General features: G+C 38.6%; 1 protein-coding gene across 2 annotated transcripts in view; it reads left to right on the plus strand.

Moving 5' to 3' along the window:
- The window catches only part of FBN1 (fibrillin 1), a 153,437-nt gene that overhangs the window by 76,658 nt on the left and 52,609 nt on the right, over positions 1–24,170 (plus strand). For both annotated transcript variants that reach the window (XM_054168756.1, XM_054168757.1), the window contains 16 exons: positions 1,990–2,112; positions 6,780–6,902; positions 8,220–8,372; positions 9,037–9,090; positions 9,909–10,034; positions 12,575–12,700; positions 13,290–13,409; positions 14,360–14,497; positions 15,487–15,537; positions 18,207–18,332; positions 19,510–19,734; positions 20,960–21,085; positions 21,176–21,304; positions 21,781–21,906; positions 22,020–22,145; positions 23,027–23,149. In XM_054168756.1, the coding sequence (XP_054024731.1) occupies positions 1,990–2,112; positions 6,780–6,902; positions 8,220–8,372; positions 9,037–9,090; positions 9,909–10,034; positions 12,575–12,700; positions 13,290–13,409; positions 14,360–14,497; positions 15,487–15,537; positions 18,207–18,332; positions 19,510–19,734; positions 20,960–21,085; positions 21,176–21,304; positions 21,781–21,906; positions 22,020–22,145; positions 23,027–23,149 (1,995 nt within the window). The remainder of the gene's footprint in view (positions 1–1,989; positions 2,113–6,779; positions 6,903–8,219; positions 8,373–9,036; positions 9,091–9,908; positions 10,035–12,574; positions 12,701–13,289; positions 13,410–14,359; positions 14,498–15,486; positions 15,538–18,206; positions 18,333–19,509; positions 19,735–20,959; positions 21,086–21,175; positions 21,305–21,780; positions 21,907–22,019; positions 22,146–23,026; positions 23,150–24,170) is intronic.

The raw sequence follows: 24,170 nt of genomic DNA on the forward strand, positions 1-24,170 counted from the left end.
ATTTCTAAATACCTTTTGCTGTATCTGGGAGGGCAAGTAAACTACCTTTTGCAGCCAGTTCTGGAGCCTTGGCTTGGCAATCTTTCCTGGGATGTCTGTCCAGCAGGAGAAATAGCACATACCACCAGCGCGAAATGCAGTGTCTGTGTTGGGAGTGGTACATTTCAAATTGGAGCACAAGTCACATGCTGCCTGATTTTACTGTGTGTTTAACAGCATGCTTTATGGGCTCTTACTGGGTGACTAGTAATGTGGTTTATGTAGATTCAGACTGGTCTGACCCATAAAAACTGTTTTAAGAAAAATTTGTAAACATAATTGATGTGTTCCTACCTCCCAGACTTTAGTAAAAGGGGAGAAAAAGAAGAATGTTCTTTATCATGCTTCCCAAGGTCTTTGGGAGGTTTCCCAATGATCTCTTCATACGTTAAAGGAATTTCAAGCACTGTTCTTAGAAACATTTTTGGCAGAATATTATCTCAGTGATTCAGCTCAGAGACTTAATGCCAAAATTCTTGGTTGGGATAGATGCATGATTTTTTTTTTTTTTTAATCATAAATTATTTTTGTCTGACTTAGCCTGTAAGTAAAAAGAAAACACACCATGTCTAGAAGCGTAATTTCTGTCCAAGACAGCTGCAATATTAAGGAAAATAGCACGATTCTGAATATATTGTAATGTCATTATGATCCAGTGATTTTTATGTGCTAGTAGTGATTCTGTTAATCCTTGGTAGAGACAGACATTTTAAGACTCGATTTTTCCTGACCCTTTTTCACATACAGTTCAGCACTATAGCTGCTTTTAAATTATCTTGTTATGAGACTATATTGAGTAAATATATTTGGAAATCAATGTATTTTGGAAAAAAAACTTGATTCATATTTCTTCCTTTCCCACCAAATACCATGTGCTAATAGTAATAAGAACCAGGACATCAGCAGTCTGGTAAAACATTTTTAATTCCATTGCATATGTTGCCAGAATGTCTGTTGCATCCACTTATGAAACAGTTTCATCTCTGGCATGTAGTGCATGGAGTTCTGTTCTTAGGAATACATGTGCACACACACTAATCAGGAAAGACCATGGCACTGTGCCATACCTTAATGTAACTGTGTGTAGTCCTTTAGATGAAACTGGTAAATAGTGCAGAGTTGTTCTGATCTGGCATCCAAAACTGATTTCATTTGTGCCAGGACAAAATGAAAACTAAAAGGACACAAAAGCTTACTCAAGTCAAGCACAAAATTCCCAGTACTTGCCTTTTATTTTTTTTTTTTAATTTTTTTTTAATTATTTTTTTTTTATGTGAGTAATTTCATGCTATGCCATTAGGTGAGAGGGTGAATAATGCTAGTATGAAGTTATGATTAGTAGTTATCATCCATCTGTGACCTGTCATGCTGAATGCAGGGAAAGGGCAGAATTTATTTTAAATGGAAGTTGATGATGAAAGTACCTATAGAATGCATGCTTGAGCACAGTGGTGGAAGTTCTCCTATGTCATAAATCTTAGACTCATCCAAAGGAGATGTTGGGAGTTTTCATTCCCGATACAAATGCCCACTCCTCCCCTTTAAGGTCTTATTAGTAATGTAAAATTGTCTTTACCATTCTGAACAGGAGGCTGCTTCTAACCTAGCTTCTATTTACAACAAGATTGCAAGCCCTCTCCAATTACATACTTTTCTCTCACTTTTTTACAATTTTTGCCAACTGGCAGTTATTAATGTGTCCCATTTCTCATCTGTTTTTTATTCTCTTTGCTCTTTGTTGATGCATACCTTCATATCTTAATGATTCATTATGAAAAAAAATGGAGTAATTGCTTTGACACATCTAGGACAGTGCAGTATGTCTCATTATATGTTTGATATACCTCTGACAACTAGGAAAGAAATGACATTTCATCTTTTTGGCTATAGGTAGTAAGAGTTCTTTTACTTAAACATTATGAGCCTTATGTCTATTATGTTCATTTTCAGATATGGATGAATGCAGCATAAGGAACATGTGCCTCAATGGGATGTGCATCAATGAAGATGGCAGTTTTAAATGCATTTGTAAACCAGGGTTCCAGTTAGCATCTGATGGACGCTATTGCACAGGTGAGCACAATAAATGATGAGTTCCCAAAGCCCTATTTATTTACAGTAATCCTTGAGGACAAGAAGTAGTGGGCAGAGTTCTCATCAGATATGCTTTTTTAATTGTCTAGAATATTTGTCATTGTGCAAGATGATACTCCATCTTCTCCACAGCATTGAGCAACCACCCTAACCAGCCAGTGGGAAATATTGTTTGATCAAGGACTGTGTGATCTGACTTAGCTGAACTCCAGGTTTTTTTGTCTTCTGCAGTTTGGCTCCAGCATGTCTCGCTTTTTGTGTTTGGCCTTTTAAAGTTTTCTGCCTTTGGCCGCCAAAACACCCTAGCTCATTGGCGCCTTTGCATTTTTCTCCCATTCCTGCCTAGATGTTCCTAGTCAGTATAGCATCTCCAAGGAGTGCCTAGCACCCAGTATGATTGAGATGCAGACATCAGCACTGCAAGATTGTCTTTTCCATTTGCTGTGCTAGCTCAGTGGTAGTCTCCTGTGGGAGGCGCTGCAATATTCGAGTTGGTTGTGGTGTCATCAGAATTGTTGTTCAGTTCCATCAAGAACAGGAAGGTTTGTGAATATCAATCTTCATGTTTCAATAGGTTTTATAGGCACAAGGCAGAAGTCGAAATAAGGAATAAACAAGTGCTGGGGCAAGTTACTTACCATTTTTCTTTTGAGAAAATTAAAGTCTTTTAACTCATGGAATGAAGGCATAAAAATTCTTACATCTGGCAAATAAGAAAAAGTCAGGCTGTGTTACACAGCAGCATCTTGTTGTCAACCGATAAAAACCAAAATGTGTGAAGAAATAATTTGGTTTTGAGTTAGTGACATGAAAGAGAAATTAATTTGCATTCTATTGCTTCTTCAGCACTGTACCAGTCTTAGATTTGAACTGCATGGTGTCTACTTAGGCTTTAGATCCAAACCAGGCCAATACATTTGATGAAACATCTGAAACTTCTCTTGTATTTGATAACTTTTGCACTAGGTATGCAGGACAGCACTACTCAGCCTGCAGGTAGGGGAATTGGGTATTTCTTGTGAGAGATGACCTCCATTCTTACTTTATAATAGAGTTGTTTGGATTGGGAGAAGGAATTATTCTTTAGTTTCTCAAATGAACAAATGCAGATCCATGCAAGCGTCACCTGAGATGAAGAGCTGCTGGGTGTGTTAGCTGCAGCTTTCATGTATTTAGAGCATTCAGCTTTATTTCCCTTCTTACCTGTTTTCCAAGTGGTAGGCGTATGTCTGTGCTTTGCCAGTACTGGTTTTCCAGCTGGTCTCTGTGCAAGGCAGGAATAAAACTTGGTCTCACACTTGGCAGAGAAGAACTTAGTGCCCATCAGACCTTGGCACACCAGCCTTTCTTGTTCCCAAAGACCACTGGCTGCTCTGTGTGTCATTAGCAGGGATGTGACTCACTGGTGCAAGCTCAGCCTAAATGCTTAATTTTTGCCTGGAGCATCTTTTGTTTGTGTCAATTGCATCAGACTACTTAAAACCCCAAACCCCAGTGATACTCAACTTCATGGCCTCTGTAACATGTGTCCTGGCTAATCAGAAGTATGGATACAGCTATAAAAGGGGGTTTCTGGCCCTAGCGGAATGTTACCATGGTGCATCAAAGGAGGAGTATGTGAAAATTGTCCAAAATTGCAGGCAACTCAACGATTCCTACTGGAAGTTGGAACAGATCTTATAGCGTAATGAAGGATTTCTCCCACTGCTTTTCAACACTTACAGCAAGCCTTACAGCAAGCATGAATGTGCATGCAAACATTCATTACATGGTAAGATTGCTGTTAGGTCAAAATCAAACCAGATTTTGAGACCTTGACACCCAAATTGCACCTTCCCCCAACATCATATTTGTCTCCTTTCTTCCACTTGCAAAAAGTATCCTGAAATAATTTCCAGGAATGTAGTGGCTAGAGAGAGCACAAATCTTTGCTAAATGTCTCCAGTTACTAAAAGTTTAAAAGACTGATCTTTGATAAAGTGTTTTTCTGTATATTTTAATGTTTATTGTTACTGAGTTCTTTCTGTACACAACACATGTACAGAGTAAATAACTTCTGACTACAGAAGGGTTAGCCTTTGAAACACTCCTTGTTCATACTGCATATCCCAAATTTGTTTGTCATGTGAACACATTAAGATCTTACAGAGGCTTAAACTCTGAGCTGATGCTTGCACATGCAGTCAGTGCTCGTGCATATGTGTATGTGTGTATGCACAGCCTGACATTTCTGCAGCAAACTGCCTACCTGCCTGAGCAGTTTTGATGGGCAATTGAAGATGATTTTTTTTTTGCCAAACTCTGCAGAGGATCAGCAATAATAAGAATTGCATAATAATAATAATAATAATAGCAGTAATAAAAATTGCAGTGTGCAACACATTGCTCCTGTAAACATTTAATTTGACACAGTCTAAGCTGAATTTTGAGCTGTTAAAAAGAATTTCTAGCTAAAAGTTGCATGTACAGTATACTACAATTCACACTTAGTTCCATATAACTGGAATTTAAGTATAAGTACAGGGCATATGGTTGGCTGTCTGGTAAAAAATTCCACTCAGGCTTTAAGAAATAACATGCCAAAAAAGAATGTTACACCATAGTCTTGTGTATTCTCCGTAATACAAGACATACTTATTCACCATTAACTTCACTCACTGATGATTTTTCAGAAGTACTTGCATCACACAGGCAGAGGTTTAAAGCATTATTTCTGTTCCATACATTGTTTCATCTTAGACCAAACAGGAATTCCCCAAATCAAAAACTATTGCAAGGCAACTGGAAGTAGCAGTTTAGTAGTCTGAGTAAATTTTTCCTGGTTAAAATTAGAAGACGTAGTGTACCCAGCTGGCACTTCTGAGCAAGCTAAGCAAAAAAAAAAAGGCAAAAATTCATTGGACATGGAGAATAAGTCCAGGTTGAGGTGTTCTGGCAAGAAGTCAGGAAAACAAGTATTTTTGAAGTTGTCCAAATGGCGACTTTTACCAGAGAAGAGAGCAGAGCCTTGTCAGGGTTAGGCCCTGGTAAAAGCAGAGGCTTTTTATTCCACCTTCCCTGGAGCCAGGTTTTCAGCTGATCTGTGCAATCACAGATCCACTTTACCTTCATGTAAACCACCTCTAACAGTATTTTCAGCATGTTTGTAAATCAGTGCAAAAGAAAATTAATTCCACATTTCATCTCTCACTAGCTGACAAAACCTTTTTAAAAAGTCAGCTGCAGGAAGAGGAAACAAAACAACTTTGCCTTTCTGTTTCTGTAAGTGACCTTAAAAATGGAATCTTGCTTTTAGGAGAGCTTGTGTCAAAGGAGTTCAGTGTTGTCTAACAAAATAACCGTCTACGCTGTTAAATAGTATGGGCGCATTTTGAAGCCCCAAGTCTGGTTTTACTTATACTGAGTAAGGACTAAATTTAAAGTGGGAAAAGCATTTAAGATTTGTCTGAAACAGAACAAAAGATTGCAGGATGAAATAGAAATTAATTGAGCCCATGTACTTAAATATAACTTCTATTTTAAAATGCAGTTTGAAAAAGGAATCTTGGATCATACAGGCTATGTTTTATGCCAAACAACACAAACTAAGTAAAACACAGAGGTGTTTCACTCTCAATTTGCCCTTTTAAGGTCAGAAAAAAGGAAATTGTCACACACACTGTCTCTTGTATACATTATGGAGAGTTGTTATGAAGTGATTATTTTATAAAGGTTATACATACTTCCAAACAATATTTTAAACACTCCTTTTCTTCATCACTTATAAAATAATGGCATCCTTTCTGTGTCTAGAGAATGATTTTACTATTTACAGGATATGCAGCCTATATACTTTTAAAATTAACTTAACATCCCTTTGTGATAGCCTAATATGATAAGACTGCATTCTTGTATTTCCTTGCTGAGGGCCTTGTTGTTCAGTGTACTGTTGTTGGGCAAAGATAGTACCTTGTGCTCAGCAATTGCTCAGGGTTCAAATCATTAGCAAATTCCTTTCAGGACTTCAGTGCTGTCTGTCCATTAAAAGTTCATCAAAGGGGCTGTAATGAGCATCTGACAGGAAAACTCAATTGTCATGTAGGTCACAGGAGAGACACTGCATGCAGGCAGGGTCTGACTGTGGAGGATCAGATATGCTGCTGAAGGAACCCACAGACGGAGGAGGGGAAATTCTTTGGTGGCCCTGTGAAGGCATCTCATAGTGGGGGTGAAAGACTGAGTTTGCTATCTGGACTGAGTTCCTAGGACTGATTTTTACAGCATGAACAAATCATTACCATGGAAAAGGAATGACCTACAGAAGTCCTTTGTCTTCGCAGTCACAGCTTCCTCCTTCCTCTGATTATGTTTTGCTTGAACAGCCCTTAAACTGGAATATGTACCTCTTGGGAACAAGTTAGGAAAATGTAGTCTCTTTCCACTTTCCAAGAAGAGCAAATTGTTTTGTTCTGTTTATTTCCTCTTCCATTTCACAGAATTAATTAATCATTATTCCTAATGAAACCTATGCTCAAACTAATTTCCATGTACACTTGGTATATTTCTATAGGGTGCATTGAAAATAAGCTGCACAAATGCAAGTTTCATCCAGGCATTGAGCAGTATGCAATGTAATTCCTAATAAAGCTCATTCTGTTCTCCAACAGACATCGATGAGTGTGAGACAGCTGGAATATGCATGAACGGGCGCTGTGTGAACACTGATGGCTCTTTCAGATGTGAATGCTTCCCGGGCCTCGCCGTCGGGCTGGATGGACGCGTGTGTGTGGGTAAGACGTGTTTAATGTGTGGCAAGTCACAAGTGACAAAAGTTAAGGCAGTAATGTTGGGCTGATGGACAAATCAAGTTTGAATGTAGAATTTGCCATTTTCTCATGGATTGGTGGTGTGCTAGTTATAATGGATACTAATAGCTCTGGGATAGTTACTTTAATAGCCTGTTTTGATCTTTTTTTTTTTTCCTTTCCTGTTTCATTTAAAGAGGAGAAAAATGTGTGGCCAAATCACAAGGTCAGGTAGACTATACAGCACAGTGCTGTTGGAGGTCAGCAGTGCTGTATCAGTTTTGAACAGGTGAAAATTTACTCCATTTCTGTCAATGTAAAAGTTTGTGTTTGTCACTAAGCTTAAAGATTTAATCACACTTTCACCTGTTCTTGAAGTGGAACATAGCAGTTTTTCCACTTCTGCCTGTTTCTCTAGAAGTGAAAGATGTTTGAGGTGCTTGATTTTAAAAATCTAATGTGTCTGACAGCCATCATGGGCCAGTTTCTAAAAAATGAGAAATGTTAGCCCTGCACCTGAAATGTAAAGGTTTTAAATTGTATATACTGGAATAGCGTTACTGACTTTTCCTTTGTTTTTTACAAGCAAAGAAAGATTAATTATTTTGTTTTTTTCCTTATGCATATTTTTCTTCTTCTCTCATTCTGCTTTTTTCACGTGCAAAATGAAAAGAAAAGGTTCAGTGTGGACTTAGTGGGCTTAATTAAGGGTGTTGCACCGGTGGGAATTTTAGTCTGGGTGAATCAGAGACACCTGACAAGATTGGAAAACGGGGAGAGAAAATACTTGTTAAAATCAATTCTCTAGCTGTTAAAATCAGTTCTCTAGCTCTGAAGATAAATTAAACAGTGCTGATTTTTTATTTATTTTTTTTTTCAGTTGATGTAAGATATGCTAGGTTGTAGCTCTGAGGTCCTCCCACTGGGCCTGTCAAGTGACAAGAGAGCAACGTCCCTGTCACAGGCAGTGATTTTGTCTCTTTTCCCCATGGCTTCATGCTAATGCAGGGTTAACTGTTGATTGTTCCCCAAGCAATTCACTTATACATATTAAATTATACGTATTATACTTATACATATTAAATGCAGTTAATAGTTTGCATGTCTCAAATCAGGAGTATGAGGAAGAATTTTCTCTCCCAAGCAGAGTGAGGATGTTGGTGGGTGAAAAACATGGGGAAATGGTGAAAAATGTTTTGTTTTGACAGCTGTTTTACAGTGTTTACGACCCCTGAGCTACCTTTAATACTTGTTGTAATTTGCTGCAGCGGTGGCAGGACTAAGAGCGATTTCTTTCCTCAGATACACACATGCGAAGCACCTGCTATGGGGGCTACAAGAGAGGACAATGTGTCAGACCGTTAACTGGTGCGGTTACGAAGTCAGAGTGCTGCTGTGCCAGCACTGACTATGCCTTTGGGGAGCCTTGTCAGCCCTGCCCAGCACAAAATTCAGGTATGGCATCTTTGCATATTTTAATCCAAGCTTTCTGTTCATAAACTGTTTTTGGAAAACACTGTTCTGGATTAATACTGCACCTTAAATCAGGAGTGCTAATTGGCTGTATAATGCATATTTTGAGCGATCTGCTATTTTGCATGTTGGAAGAGTACAGAAGAGAATTTTTTGAGCAACAGCAAATGCCAATTTTTTTCCCCTTTTTTTTTTAAAGTATAAGAGATCCTTGCTATGCTGTGAGCTCCTGAAGACACTCCTGCTAAATGGAGTTAAACATGAGCTAAATTTATAGAAAAACTCCTCTTTCCTGGGGGTCTTTGAATGTGTATCTTGAGCAAGAGCTCATGAGTTCTGGAGAATCTTGCTGTGATTGTGTTGTAGCTCATTTGTGCAGGAGAGCCAGCGTGAAGTTTATGTCTATTTCTGAATGCCTCAGTTCACCATGTGAAGTTTTTACTCATCTGTCTTCATGAGCAGATGCAGATTGTGAATCTACTAAAATGTTTCACAGGTTCAGAAACTGTGAGGCTATTAATGTTTTTAGAGTAATTGAAAGACGTGTTATTTCATTCAAATAGTTAATTTGCATATTGTAAATGATGATACTGGAATCAATGAGCTAAGAAAGAATATTCCAGTAAGTATTTCAATATTTTTCCAGCTGAGTATCAGGCTCTGTGCAGCAGTGGGACTGGCATGACTGCAGGAGGAAATGGTAAGATCACCTAATGTAATTCCAACTGTAGCAGTTCTAAAAGTGTTAGTTTGATATCCTTGATTTGTTAAACCTGCTGGTGGGGATGATGGCAGGCAAGAATGGAAAGAAGGCTTATTCAAGTGGTTGTTGGGGAAATTAGTGTGTTATTAACACATATGGTTTGGGAGTCATATAGGTAAGTCATACTTTCACATTTCAACTGAAATAATCCTGAAGAATAAAGGTATGTTGAACATTGAACTTTCATCTATCAAAAAGGCCAGACTGGCAGTTTGGTTAACTGCAGACAAAGAACAAATTATTATAATAAAAACTTTGTACTTTTAGAACTGTGAAACTGCAAACTCTAAGCTGGCCAATACTCACTAGTAGATTTGATGGCAGTAGAGAGGGAAAAGCATTCAGAAAGGGGGGATGGTCATGTTTTGGAGAGTGATAGCATCTGGAAATGCTGTGAATCAGGAGATACACGTGTACATGTGTATCAGGATTACATGTGCCTTTCTAAATGTAAGGCTCTAGTTTAACATCGCAGTTATTATCTGCAGTTGTAAGTTTCTTAAATGTCTGTGTGCTGGAGATGATCTTAAATTAGTGTGAAAGGAATGCTTGCTTCTATTGAGTGTGAATATTTAGGTGTGAATTCCCTAATTGGAACTACGTGATTATAAATACGGAGTAGCCAATGTTAGTGATATTGAAAGTGATTGTAGTGAAATATTTTTCTTATATTGAGAATTAACCTTCATAACCCCTCAACTCTGTTTTTTTGCCCCTTTTCTTTGGTTGTTTGTTTTGTTTTTACCTTTGTTTAGATATTAATGAGTGCTTACTGGACACTGATCTCTGTCCAAATGGAAGGTGTGAGAATCTGCATGGAACATACAAATGTTTTTGTGACCCTGGATATGAAGTGGATTCAACTGGGAAAAATTGCATTGGTATGTAGTGTCCTATTTTTCATTTTGAAGTTTGATGTTTGTTTTTGTTGGTCCTTGGAGGTGACCATTGGAAGCACTGTGGCATGGGATAAAAAGAATTCAATTAAGTAGCTATTCAGTCTCTTCTCAGAATACCCAGGATGTAAAAAAACCAGTATCAGATGCCTACAGACTCCTGTTAGAAGTATTAATGCTGACAACTCTCTTGTTCCATTACATGGTCTCATTGAAAGCCCAGAAATTAAACCCCTTTAGATTCCTTTCTTCCACTTCTATGCTGGTACATTGTTCCAGACATAATTTGCAAAACTGATTAGAAATTTCTTCTGGTTCCCTATTATTTGTGACTATTTTATTACCAACTGATGTTGTAGTAATATTATCCTTTGACTTAGTACTGTGTCAGCACTTATCCCCGAAGTCTTTGTAAAGAATCATTATATCCTTCTGTGGGATAAACTATCTAAATCCACACTTTCAGTATTTCCATGAAAGCAGAGCCTGTAGCCTTCTTGTGAAAACAACTGATCTGACCAGTATGCAGTGTTCTGATGAGTTCTGACCAGTGCTTTGTGTAGTGGTGCCAGCAGTTCTCCATTGTCCCTAGGACTATCCTGCCTAAACTGATTGTCAAGTGCATTAGTCTTTTCTAAAATACATGTTCTATTTTGGGATCAAAGTCAATCTCTAATTGAGAGTTATATCCAGAGCTTTCTTGATAGCCTTCAACTGATGAAATTTGGCTTACAGCATGTTATTGTTATTGCTCTCTAATTGCAAGGTTTTGAATGCTGGTGATTATATTTCATGTTATTTCTGTCATTCACGTTGTCAAGATTAATTTAATCTTGCATGATTCTCTGAATTGCTAAACTTCCATCTTAGTGTTGTCCACAGTTTTTAATCTCATTATTTTTTTTTCTGCACTGTAATGAGTATTTTATAGGACCAGTCCCAAGACTGATCCCTGAAATGCATTGCTAATATCTCTTTCAATCATGATTTAGTATGCCCTACTGTAATCTCTCCTTCAGCCAGCTCTGGAACCATCTTAAAGTTCTTAAATTCCTTCCTGTTATCTCCATCTTACATAATAATTTTATTTGGGTTCTGTATTCTCTACTTAAACCTAAACAGCTTAAGTCATCTGTGTTATTTCAGTCTAAACTATCCACTATCTCATTTAAAAAAACCACACAAGAGTTGATCTGTCTTTGATAAAAGTCATGCTGTAATTATCCCATTTTCCCATTTGCTTCTTTGGCTTTAATTATCCATGTCCCATTTCAATGTCTGCCCATAGCTTATGGCATACCTTCTTTGCACCCCATCCATCTGTGAGTTTTCTAGCTGCTCCCCAGCCCACCCTGTTGCAACCCACATTCATGCACCATCACAGCTGTTTCCCATTCTTCCATAATGTTCCACCTGGCCCTCTCTCAACTTCTCTGAACTTCTGTGAAGCTTCCCACATGGTCTGCTTTATTCTGCAGATCTCCATGCTTTTAGTTGCACTTGTGCTGTTCCCAGCTGCTGCACTGACTGTCTGAGTCTTCCCAGCTTCCTTGAATTCTCTCAACACTTTCTGAGTCCTCTCTGACTTAGCCAGGTGTCTGTCTGCTCTTGGTGTCTCTCCCTGGTCTTCACCTGCCATTCGTAGCCCATGGCCATCTTGCAACTTCTCTCTAATGACCACAGATCTTCCAAAGATTTCCTAAGAAATAAATTTCCTTGAAATTTATCATTAGCATTTCTATTTAAATTTTCACCCCTGAAGCAAGAGTAGACTTGCATCAACTTTGTTAACCATAACATCTAAGACAATTCGGAACCGGCTTGGAAGAGGTGGTAGTTAAAAGACCAGGATTACTAGCAAACCCTTCCAAACCAATCATCTAATTTCTTTCATGACTGTGGAGGCTGCTGTGCAGGAAGTCAGAGACTGCATAGACCTATTCCACAATATAGGCAAGATGAAAGTGTGATTTTAAGCTTTATTTTCAGTCATGGTGTGGCTGTAACATATTATGAATATGTGTAGAAAGAAAACACAAATGCTTGTAAAAGCAAAGCAGCCTTCTGAGGAGCAAAGCTGAGGAAAAAATCAGCACAAATATACAGAGAAAGCCCTTTCCTCCCCCTCCCTATTTCTCTTGGTGACATCTTTGTGGCTTGAATTCATGTAACTATTATTGTTTGCATTATTTTAATGATAATTTTCATGAAAAAGGAAAGTGCAGTAAGTAGGATCTTTAGTGTTAGTTTATTTGGAATGGTAATTTCCATTTGAAATAATTCCAAGCTTCTTGTCTACTAAAAGAATCTATAAATCTTTTTGGTGTCTTTGAAAAACTGCAAGTTTTGTAGGTGAGTTTCTCTCTCTTTCTCTCTCCCCCCCAACCCCCGCTCACTGTTTTGTGTCTTTGTTCTCTCTAAATACTCCAAATACAATGAAATGTTGATGTTGGGAGTGAAATTCTGTCCTGGCTTCTATTCCAGAAATGTTTTCTTTCTTAAAAAGCTCTTTATTTCCTTTATAGACATTGATGAATGTGCACTGAACATGCTGCTTTGTGACAATGGGCAATGCAGAAATACCCCTGGAAGTTTCACCTGCACCTGTCCAAAAGGATTTGTATATACTCCTGACTTAAAGACATGTGAAGGTAATTGGTAACATTTCATCTATTTTGTCTGTTTGGATTGTTCTCAGATTGTGCCAGAAATACTTGGAATCTTGATGAGGATAAAATGTGTAGTACTAAAAAAACATATATAGGGAAGCATTAGATAACTTCGTGGAATAGCTTGTATTAGGTCTGTACTTGCACTTCTTCTCAAACCACTACCAGTGGGACCACACTGTGCCAAGGGTGAGTAAAACTTGATAAGAACCACATTTTACAAATCTCTTGCCTTGTGTTGAGAACAGAGTTAGACACCTCCTAGTTTGAACCCTTTTTGAGCCCCAGACAGGATGTGCATCAGATCATTTAAACAATGTGGTCCATCACCACAAAGCAAGGCAATACCTGGGTATCACTGAAAAATTACATGGTGCTTCCAAGTTCAGTGTTTTAATGCTGGAACATGTTAGTGTGTCTTTAGGAGACACGCATCTGTCGTGATGAGTTTCGTAAAAGAAGAGAGTATCAGGAAAATTGGTCATGAGGAAAGCTGCTTCCACTTTTCCCTAAGCTGAAAAAGGCTGTATGTATTATTCCTGACACTAATGGAAGTGTGTTTCTCTTTTAGATATTGATGAGTGTGAATCTAACCCCTGTGTTAATGGAGTGTGCAAAAACACACCAGGCTCTTTTGCTTGTGAATGTTCTCCTGAAAGTACTTTGGATCCAACCAGAACCATCTGCATAGGTATTTATTCTTCTGAAGATTTTGTGTTTGCTGGTTGGAAGTGCCCAGGGACATAGAAACACTGAGCATCAATTTTAGAAAATATTTTAAAATAACTTGTGTAGGTAAATTTAGTGTAAAACTTTACAAAAGAAATGTCAAGATAGTGTTTGTTTTCACCATAATTGTGGGTACATAAAGTGTGAGTAGCCTTTGGGAGCATGGTGTGCTTCCGTGTCAAACCTGAACAAGAGATGACTTCTTTTTGTAACAACTACAGAAACGCTAACACTGCTTCTTTAAGACTGTGCTCACACACTTAACTCCTTCTGCAAGAGGACTGGCTGTATTCTCATTAAGATCTGTTAGATCATTAAGAAATGTCAGTTTTCCGTTTGAGACAGAACTTGAGTAAGTTACATGCAGTCTAGATCAGCTCGAGAGCAGCCATGGACAGTGATGTGTCTTGGTTACTCTGCAGACTCGTAGTTTCTTCCCTTACTTAATTTGGAGAGACAGTAGTTTATAGCTGTTGCCTAGTCAGTGAGGAAAAGTGTGGAACTTTGACCTTGGCTATCTCCTGTCACTCCCTATATGGGAAAATCCAGTATCCAGACTGGGGAATCTGATTAATGGAAGATCTAGAAAGGGTTCATACCTACTTTCTTCTTCTGCTTGTGCTGCTAATCTGAGTAATAGTAAATACAATGACTCTGGAATGGTGTTGAGATATTCCTTGTTAAGATCAATAAACTGGGATTTGCAAGGGCTCCTTCCTGGGATGATTTCAGAGTATATTCCAGCACAGAGAAAGATAAATTTAGAGCTTTTAAAGTAAGTTCAGGTCTGTTGTGGTAAATTATAATGAAAAGGTGATTCTTTTTATGGTTAAATACAAGTGTGTTTGTTAATATATTAATATATCATGCTGAACAATCTTCATGACTGTACACTGGGTTTTTTCCAAACAGAAACAGTTAAGGGTACCTGTTGGCAGAACATAGTGGATGGAAGATGTGAAATAAATATCAATGGAGCAACTCTGAAGTCCCAGTGCTGTTCTTCACTAGGTGCTGCTTGGGGAAGCCCGTGTACACCGTGTGAACGAGGTAACACTGTTCATTTTCCTCAGGAACTTAGAATTTTGCCTCTTCGGAGTTTGATCCAGATTATTGTCATAGAAGGTTGGGCACAGACAGGCTAGACAAATAACTACTTGTTTTATTATCTAGCACTTACTCCTTATTCGGTCTGAAAATGAGAAGTTTTAGTATTTGTGAGGTAGCATGTAGCTATAGAAAGTTTTGACTATGCATTTTCTAGTAAACAATTTACAAGTTTCAATTGTGAAGAGAAGGGACCACACCTTGAGTCTGTAACTTGCAGGGTTGCTTTAGCATAGTTTGCCATAATTAGTGATCCAGAGTTCTTAATGATGGAGCAATAGAGGCAGGCTCCCCAGAGCTCCCAAGAAAATGTTTGCAACAAATGGTGCGGTAATGGAGGGAGGAGAGGGAGTGGCCCTCATTATTATACTCTGTAGATTAGCTGATGACCTAGAGAATCATACAGTTGGTCAAGAAATGGGTTGAGGTCTCTGCATATTCACTTGGTAATTAGACCGAGCTGTGGGATAAACTGGAAACACAGAGATAAGCTGATGAATGCAGAAATGTGTGTGTGTTGTTATTTCTATATACTGAAAGCTACTTTGTTTAAATCTTTAGTTAAAATCATCCTGTTTATTTTAGCAGAATTCATCCTCACCCATCCATGATAAGTAGGGCTGTAATGTGCTCTGATCAAGTTAAATGAATTAATTGATTTGAATGAAGCTAGAATCATAGAACCACTTCTAGGTTAGCTATCTAAAGAACATGGGAAGCAAAAAAAAAAAGATAATGGCTGGCACTTTATGTAGCTTGTGTAGTTGTTCCATCTTATCTCTTTATTATTTCAGAAAGTACTGTATAAGCACTCAGACTTCTCATAGCAATAAACTCTAGATCATATTTCACATGATCAGTTTTGCACAATAAGTTAATGGTGAATTTTTGGACCGTGGCGTTTTAAAAGTTTGCTTCTGTTTGTTTTACAGACCCAATATGTCAAAAGGGATATTCAAGAATAAGAGGAACATTGTGTGAAGGTATTTATTGTTGCCTTTCCATAAATCAGAGCTTGAATGACAAAAATGCCAGTGTTTTGATTTAAGTGGTTAATTTAGCATAGAGGAACACCATGCCAAATTCTTACCTCCTGTAGTTCCATTGACTTGATTAGAGTTATGTCAGGGATGAATTTGGTTTTAGTTTGTTTAACATTCCTACACACACAGAGTTTATCTCAAAGTACACATTTGCAAATACAGTGTCTAGCAGTATATGGAGAGGGTTCTCTCTCTTCAAATACTGTTAACTGCATTACCTGTTTGGGCAGTGTATGCATCTTATTTATAAGACATAACATTAGTGCTACAGTGGCATGACAAACCATTACTATGCTTTAGAAAAAGAATGTTTAAAGAATATATTTCACATGAAAGGTTCTTTGGGGGTATTTTTTTTTTTCCTCAACTTTGGCTTTCTTCTATCCAACATTATATGATACCAGACACATTCCAAAGCATAGTTTTGTTGCCTTACTTAAAAAAAAAAAAAAGAAAAAAAGAAAAGAAAAAAAAAAAGGCATCAGTACACAATTAAACTTTGGTTAAGGAAAGGTTAAAGATTTTTTTACATTTTTTTTACTGTGTAGCTTTCTGCTTGGTATGAGATGACTCTATACTACTCTGTGAGAATTGAAGGTCCCACCCTATTTCATCTTCATCTGAATTGATCTGAACCCCTGGGAAAGTACTGCATATTTCCGTAATATGCAGGAGCTCAGAGAGTCTCAAACTGCTGTGGGTCATCCTGACTGACAACATCTGACATGACACTGCAGTTAAAATATTTTTTTAATTACTCCCATATGTAGCTTCTCTAAAGAAACATTGTTTTTTCCCCTAACCAAAAAAATGAAAAAAACCAAACACAAACCCAAAACAAAAACAAAAAAACACAAACCCACAAACACAAGAGGAACACCCTCACACATAGTCTCTGCTTTCCAAATGATGACTGAATACCTTGGCATGTCTGTGCTGCAGACCCACTGTACATAACTTATCTGACCTCAGCAACACTTTCTGGAGTGTGTGAGTGAAGGAAAAGAGGGGGGGGCAGGGAGGGGGAAGCAGCCCCACCTATCTTTCTTCACAAGGAAAGTCTTAGAACATTTTCAACACTGCTGGGATGGAAACTTTATGCTTCCAAAACGTAGACATAACTGGTTTTAGCATTTCCTTTACCAGGACTTCGAATTACATCTATTACATACTTTAATTTTTTCATTACAATGGGACCTGGATAGCCCCAGATTTTTCAGAGTAGTTTCCCCTGCTTTTAGTGTACTGGAGCCGTATTTGGGTTTCTACCAATGTAAGCATTTTTCAAGACAGGAGAAGATCTCTAGGAAATTTACTGGCAAGTAAGAGGCAGGACAAGGGAGTAAGTTTAGTTCCCAAAAGGTGATGCTCAGTTCTCCCATACACAGTCTATGAGAAATGAGTAATGGACCTTGTGCAAGGAAATAAGCAAACTCAGTTGGCAGTGTTCCTCTAGTTTATGAGTGAGCCCTGGGGCTGTCAGCTAGAATATTGCTCACAGGCTGTGAGCTGGTTTTCAGTGGTTTCTAATAGTCTACTGGCTTTGCTTCTTGCCTTCCAGTCAGTATGAGCCTTTTATTTATAAATCTGCTCAAGGGCAGAGGCCACTGATGTTCACCCCACATTCATCCTCTGCACTGCTCTGTGCAGTTTGATAGCTGCAGAGCCTGTTCCAAACAGGAGTTTGATTTGGAGACCTACTTTGTCCAACCAACCCACGTCTTCATTGCTCTACACAGGAGTATTCAGCTATAGATTATCAGTCTTCTTTTTTTTAGTCCTCTGCTGTCTTATAAATTGTCATGCTTCATCTTGGGCCACGATTAGTGCTGGAGGCTTAATTTGTGAAGGCAGTTTTGAAGCATATGCTCTTCACAAAGAACACTGGTGGGAGGACCCCACTTTTAAGATTACTGAACATTTATTTATGCTCAGGCCAAGCAAACACAGTTAATCAAATTATCATTGCACAAAAGTGCTAAATTTTCCACTTAGAAATGTAATCTTTACTTAATGAAATTAAACTCTACATGCAGTCAGAAGAAGTTTATTTTAATCTATATAAAGTTATTAATTGCTGACAAGGTCATAGGGCTGGATTTCAAATGGTGTAGTTTCCCAGACATGCAGAGGAGTGCCTAATAAGATACAGACATGAAAAACACATGATTTAAAACAAAAAAAAAAAGTTTAAAAAAGAGGCAGCATAATTTAATTTCATGGAAATAATACATAATCTCATTGTGCACTTACCTTTGTCTTTCTTTGCCCATTTGCTTTCAAAGTCTGGCCCACAGTGAGTATGAAAATTGATCTGATTTTTAAACGCCCCTCTCTTTTTTTGTTAATTTTGAGTTTGATTTCAGTATACATAGGAATGGTAGATAGCAAACATATTATTTCTCATTATCAGTGGTTTTCTATAATTAGTTGGTTGTGGCTGGCTTGCGTAGGAGATCTTAAATATTTGGAAATTTTGTGTAAACTGCTGTGATTTTGTATTTTATTCTAAAAAAAACCCCACCACATTAGAGTGTTAATTCTTTTTCTGATTCGTTTGTGTTTAGCATGCTGGTGATTGCTTTTATTCGTATTTTGTTTGGAAATAGATGTAAATGAATGTGAGGTCTTTCCTGGAGTCTGTACAAATGGACAGTGTGTCAATACCTTGGGATCGTTTGTTTGTCAGTGCCCCAATGGAATGACTTTAGATGCCTCTGGACGGACATGTCTTGGTAGGTATTAATTCTACTTACAGGTCTACTAGGGGAGAGCAAATCTGTGTGGTGAGCAATGCTTGTGCTGCATGTTTTCTCAGGGGTAAGGAGCATTATTTTTGTCTGCACAAGTAACTTTCAAATGGAATCAATCACAGACATGAACTTAGTCCAGCTGGAGTATGAACAGACTCTAGTGGTAGTAGCTAAAGCCCAGCACCCAACCACCCTGCCATGGGCAGGGACACCTCACACTAGATCAGGTTGCTCAGAGCCACATTCAGCCTGGCCTTAAAGACCTCCAGGGATGAGGCTTCCACCAGCTCCCTGGGCAACCTGTTCTAGTGTCTCACCACTCTCATGGTGAAGAATTTCTTCCTAACATCCAATCTGAATCTACTAATTTCTATTTTTTTTCCATTCCCCCTAGTCCTATCATCATCTGACACCCTAAGAAGTCGCTCCCCAGCTTTCTTGTAGGCCCCCTTAAGTTACTGGAAGGCCACAATTAAGTCTCCTTGGAGCCCTTTTCTCCAGACTGAATAGCCCCAACTCCCTCAGTCTGTCCTCATAGGAGAGGTGCTCCAGCCCTCTGATCATTCTCGTGGCCCTTCTCTGGACACATTCCAGCACTTCCAGATCCTTCCTGTAATAAGGGCTCCAGAACTGGATGCAGTACTCCAGGTGTGGCCTCACCAGAGCAGAGGGGGAATTACCAGGTGTGTGGTGGAGGGACCATTGTGAGCTGGGACTCAGGCACCTGAGGAGGGATGTGGTGTTCCTAGCCACACTTTAATGGAGGTTATCAAGGTTTTGTATCCTGTCTATCCAAAGTGTCTTTGTCTCTTTATGACAGTAAGGGCCTAAGATATGCCTTTGTCTCAGAACAAGGCATAGCTCATAGTAATTAAAAGGCTTTTGATAGGTATAATAAGCTGGAATGCTTAAATTTCTCTCCTGATCTAAAAATTACTTAGTGATTAGCACCATCCATTTTTCAGAATGGTGCTTTAAACTTACTTCAACTTTTAATTTCTGAGTTTAGCATTAGTATTTGGCTGTTAGATATTGTGTGCTTGCTATGCTCCTCTGAGTCCACAAAGAGATGGAGCAAACTGTCCTCTGGAAAAGGATTGCTCTGCGGTGAACTAAATTTTCTCTTTCTCTCTCAACATATTGTTCAATTGCCCAACAGACATTCGCTTGGAGAGTTGCTACCTGCAGCATGAAGATGAGCAATGCACCTCACAGATTCCTGGCCGACATCGAATGGATGCTTGCTGCTGCTCAGTGGGGGCTGCATGGGGCTTTGAGTGTGAAGAGTGTCCTCTGAAGGGATCGCCTGAATTTGAAGCTCTTTGTCCAAGAGGACCTGGGTTCTCTACAAAAATAGAGATAACTGGGAAACCTTTCTCTAAAGGTTTGTAATCTGTTTGTGGTGCATTGCCAGCAAATGGCTGCTGGCTCTTCCTTTTATTTTTCCCTTGGACAATTCCTCTGAGTTTGAAGATTTTAAGGCACTTCACTCACATTAAGGCACATTTAAAAATTGAGTTAGTGGAAACTAAGGCCAGAACAAACCACAAGATAATCTAGTCTGTGTCACAGACTGTTAAACACCACATAGTACTGCAGCCTCCAAACACTAAGTTTGTGTCTCTGCTGGAGAGGTTAAATGGTGCCTGAACTGGCCTCTTGTGTTGCATCTTGTGATGCCTCTGGCTGATTGGAATATCTTTGAAAACCTGGCACCTTACAGTATAAAAACTGGAACAAACTGAGTAGCCAACCTTGGATATATTGAAAGAGCAATCTTTCTTAGCTGTTCGGGGTACAATAGCCTCAATTCCACTGTGGAGTAAGCAAGGAAGGGTGAAAATTTTTGGAAATTTCTTTTGGAGCTACTTTAGAGGAAAAGAAAAAAGTGTTTTCAGGATGATAACTTCAATCAACAGAATTTAGTTTAATGTAAACCAAGTCTTGTTATGGCTGTGGTTGGTAAGCTTCCAGCATTAAATGGGATTCACACAATAACACCCTAACATCACATTTTGAAAGCTGTCTTCCCAGGGTTATCAATGGAGTTAAGGTGGACAGAGACACAAATGGATGACAATGGGTTGATGAGGAAAGCCAGTTACCCAAAATCCAATTACAAAGTCTGAAATGAGACAAACACATATGAATGACAATTAGTGTTGTTAGTTTCAGCTTTAGTTTTATAAACAGTAACTAAGCCATTAACTATCTATTCAGAAAAGTGGCATGTGTTTTTATTTATGCTTGTTATGTTTTCTGTGACTCATGAAAGTCTCATTTTCATCTCAAAAAGCCCAGAGTGGTTCTTTTGGAAGTTCCCTTTGCCCTTGTAAGTTTGACTTCATTGAGCTGCAGATCAGATCCTTCAGGACAAAGGGGAGACTGATACTGGTTTATGTGAGAAAGGGGTCTTGGCAGTTCTAATGGAATGTGCCTACGTTGTTGGTTAGGTGGAAGTCAGTAGTTTAAGAGTATGGTCTACAATTTTCCCCAAAGCAAGGGTCATTACCATGAGAAAGGATGAGCTCTGAAGTCAGTGTTGTTCTTTTGTGCAGTGTTTTTGTATGAAGTGGTAACATCATATGTCCTTACTGTTTCATTTTCAGATATCAATGAATGTAAAATGTTCCCCAGTCTTTGTACCCACGGAAAATGCAGAAATACCATTGGCAGCTTTAAGTGTAGATGTGACAGTGGATTTGCTCTTGATTCTGAAGAGAGAAATTGCACAGGTAAACTGCCTGAATGTACCTCTTGAAACAGATTTGAAAGGGAAAAACTGAACTCATTTGGAAATACTGTGGATGTGTTTTGTGTTGCAGATATTGATGAATGCCGCATCTCTCCTGACCTTTGTGGCCAAGGCATCTGTGTTAATACTCCTGGAGACTTCAAATGTGAATGTTTTGAAGGCTATGAAAGTGGGTTTATGATGATGAAGAACTGCATGGGTATGTTTTTTATTGATCATAGATGTGCACAAGTATGCTACATGCTTGTATGCTTGTGCATTGTTGATGTTTTGTTTATTTTATATATTTCAAAGATTTGTTTTACCTGGGTGTAGGGTTCTTCTAATTTTGTGAGTCTTATTAAAGCTCACTTTAACTTGTTTTCTACCCTAAATGTGAGCTCGCTGATTCTACAGTGTGCCCAAGCATACATGAACATAGGTCAGAATTACAAGATGTTAAATTTACCCCCACAGTCCCTGTTCTACAAAGTGGGAAACCATCCTGATCTTTGAAGTTAGAGTAGAGTAATTAAATTTATTTTTTAAACTGCACTCTAATGTAAGGGATGACTAGCTGTAGGAAAGCCTCCATACACAATGTAGGCAGGTGGTGGCGAGATGGGTGGCAAACTATGGGCTGCCGCTGCGGCAGCGCTGGCCCCTGCAGTGACGTGTCTTCCCTTCTCCCCGCAGACATCGACGAGTGCCAGCGCAATCCCCTTCTCTGCCGAGGCGGCACCTGCATCAACACAGAGGGGAGCTTTCGGTGTGATTGTCCTCCAGGCCATCAGATATCACCAAATATCTCTGCGTGTATAGGTGAGACACGCAGGCAAAACCCATATTGTGCGCAGCGTTTGCATTTACAGTGTTTGCTTTAGTTTCATCTTCACTCAGACCTAAACCGCGTTCCTCTTTGTCTTTTGCGACAGACATTAATGAATGTGAGCTGAGCACCAACCTGTGCCGAAATGGACGTTGTGTCAACCTGATTGGAAAGTATCAGTGTGCTTGCAACCCTGGGTATCAGTCCACCCCTGACAAGTTGTACTGCGTGGGTAAGGACAAAATCTACATGGGGTATCTAGCAAATAGGGTTGGTAAAACACAAATAATTGCTTTATTGTTTAGTGGTTGTATAAAGACATTTTTAACTGTGATTCCAAAATTTAGTGTAGTCTGTCACAAGAGTATGCAAAAACCCTAATATGTGCACATCCATTATTGTGAGGAGGTAATGAAATTATGGCAGGGCTACAGTTAGCTGTGTAATGGCAATGGCTGATTTGCTCTAGTAAATCAATCTTGATAAATAGAAGAGCATGCTATTTTAAATGGCCTAAGGCTTCAGACTTTGACCATTAAGAGGGAATAATTTGTTGAATCCTTGGTTCTGCAGTTTGTTGAAAATCATAATTCCTGACAGACCATGGAGTAGAATCTTACAGTTCAATTGAATTTTTCCTAATTTGCCTCAGATAGAGGGGTTTTCCTGTACTGCTTTGTAAATGCCATTTAGCTTAAATCATGCACTGTACACTCTTTTCTATGCATATACTTTATTGTGCCATGGAAATACGTGAAAAATCCACTGGCTTTAATGCTGCCTAGGAGATATTTTTTCCTTGATACTAAAAAAAAGTTTGTTGCCTTTGTGATACTGTGGTAAACCAACAGTTGTATTTCTATAAGTAGAAAGAGAACTGCAGAGATTTTTGTATAAACAGTGAGATAATATAATCTCTATAACTCCTGGGTTTGGCTGACATCCATCCCAGTGGCTGTATTTGCAAACACTTTAATGTTCAAGGAGTGTGCAAATACCAAGTGTAGATTCAGGACTGATGCTATTCTGAAAAGCTGTCTCCAAATGTGTACTTGAAATGTGCCTTAAAGTAAAAAGTATTGTGAGTTTTAACTATAATTTTCTTGTTTCTAGATATTGATGAGTGCAGTATAATGAATGGTGGCTGTGAGAACTTCTGTACGAACTCAGAGGGCAGCTATGAGTGTAGCTGTAAACAAGGTTTTGCACTCATGCCAGACCACAGGACATGCACTGGTAAGGCAGATTTTGGGACCTTTTCTGCTGGAAGGGTTTATTTCAGTAGCTTATAAATGGACATTCTTTGTTTAAAAGTACTGTTTTCAAAATGAACATCTCCCAAGTACCAGAATTGGGCAACCACAGACTGAATTGATTCTTTATTATCTCAGAAGGTTTACAAGTTGATGTTGAGTTTTATTAAAAAAAAAAAAAAAGGTAATTTTTTCAGTAAGAGAAAAATTTTCTCCCTTAAGGTGTTATGTTAGATCCAAATCCAAACCGCATTGAAGTCAATGCAAATAACTAATGTATGTTTATATTGTAGAGAAAATAGACAGAAATGATGGAAAATGAGCTGATTGCCCTGCTCTGTGGTTGTGTGTATCTGCTCTGAAGCAAGAAAGCAAATTCTTATTTTTAATTCTTTGTTTAGTCAAATGCAAATATGCTGCATTGCTTCAAAGCTGAATGACTTTCAGACAAACTGAAATCTGAATTGTATGAATCCTTCTTAGGAAACAGCTCGCTTGCACTCTGCAGGGTTTGTGAGAAAATTTGCAGAGCTCTGTAATGGTTGTGTGTTCTCCTTTGGGAGTCTGGGAATCATAATCCCAGTGAGTGAATTATACTTTGGTGATTTCCACATAGGTTACTGGAAAGATAATTCTACCCTCCTCATCTCTCACTTTGCACTGCACAACCACTGGCCTACTGAGGCGTGTGAATATTTGTCAGCTGTTTGCCAATTCCACTCAAGAGCTCCTTGAAGAGCATGAGAAATATAACAGGGTTAATCCCTTGGAATAGAATTGCCTTTATGGTAGAACAAATGGAGAGTTTTCTATAGTGCATTGATAGAGAGAGCTCAGGTTTAGAATTTGTAAATATTTATAGACCTCTGACCAGGATCTTGGTTCCCCTGAGGCCACTCGTTACCATTCCGAATGGTAAAAGAGCCTTAAATCCTAGTTAAATGTAGTTTGTCTCCCCTTTGTAGCTTACACTGTCAGAAAGATGCAAAGTTGCCAGCGTTCAG

This window comes from Dryobates pubescens, chromosome 17 (assembly GCF_014839835.1).
Source record: "Dryobates pubescens isolate bDryPub1 chromosome 17, bDryPub1.pri, whole genome shotgun sequence".
Lineage (NCBI taxonomy): Eukaryota > Metazoa > Chordata > Aves > Piciformes > Picidae > Dryobates > Dryobates pubescens.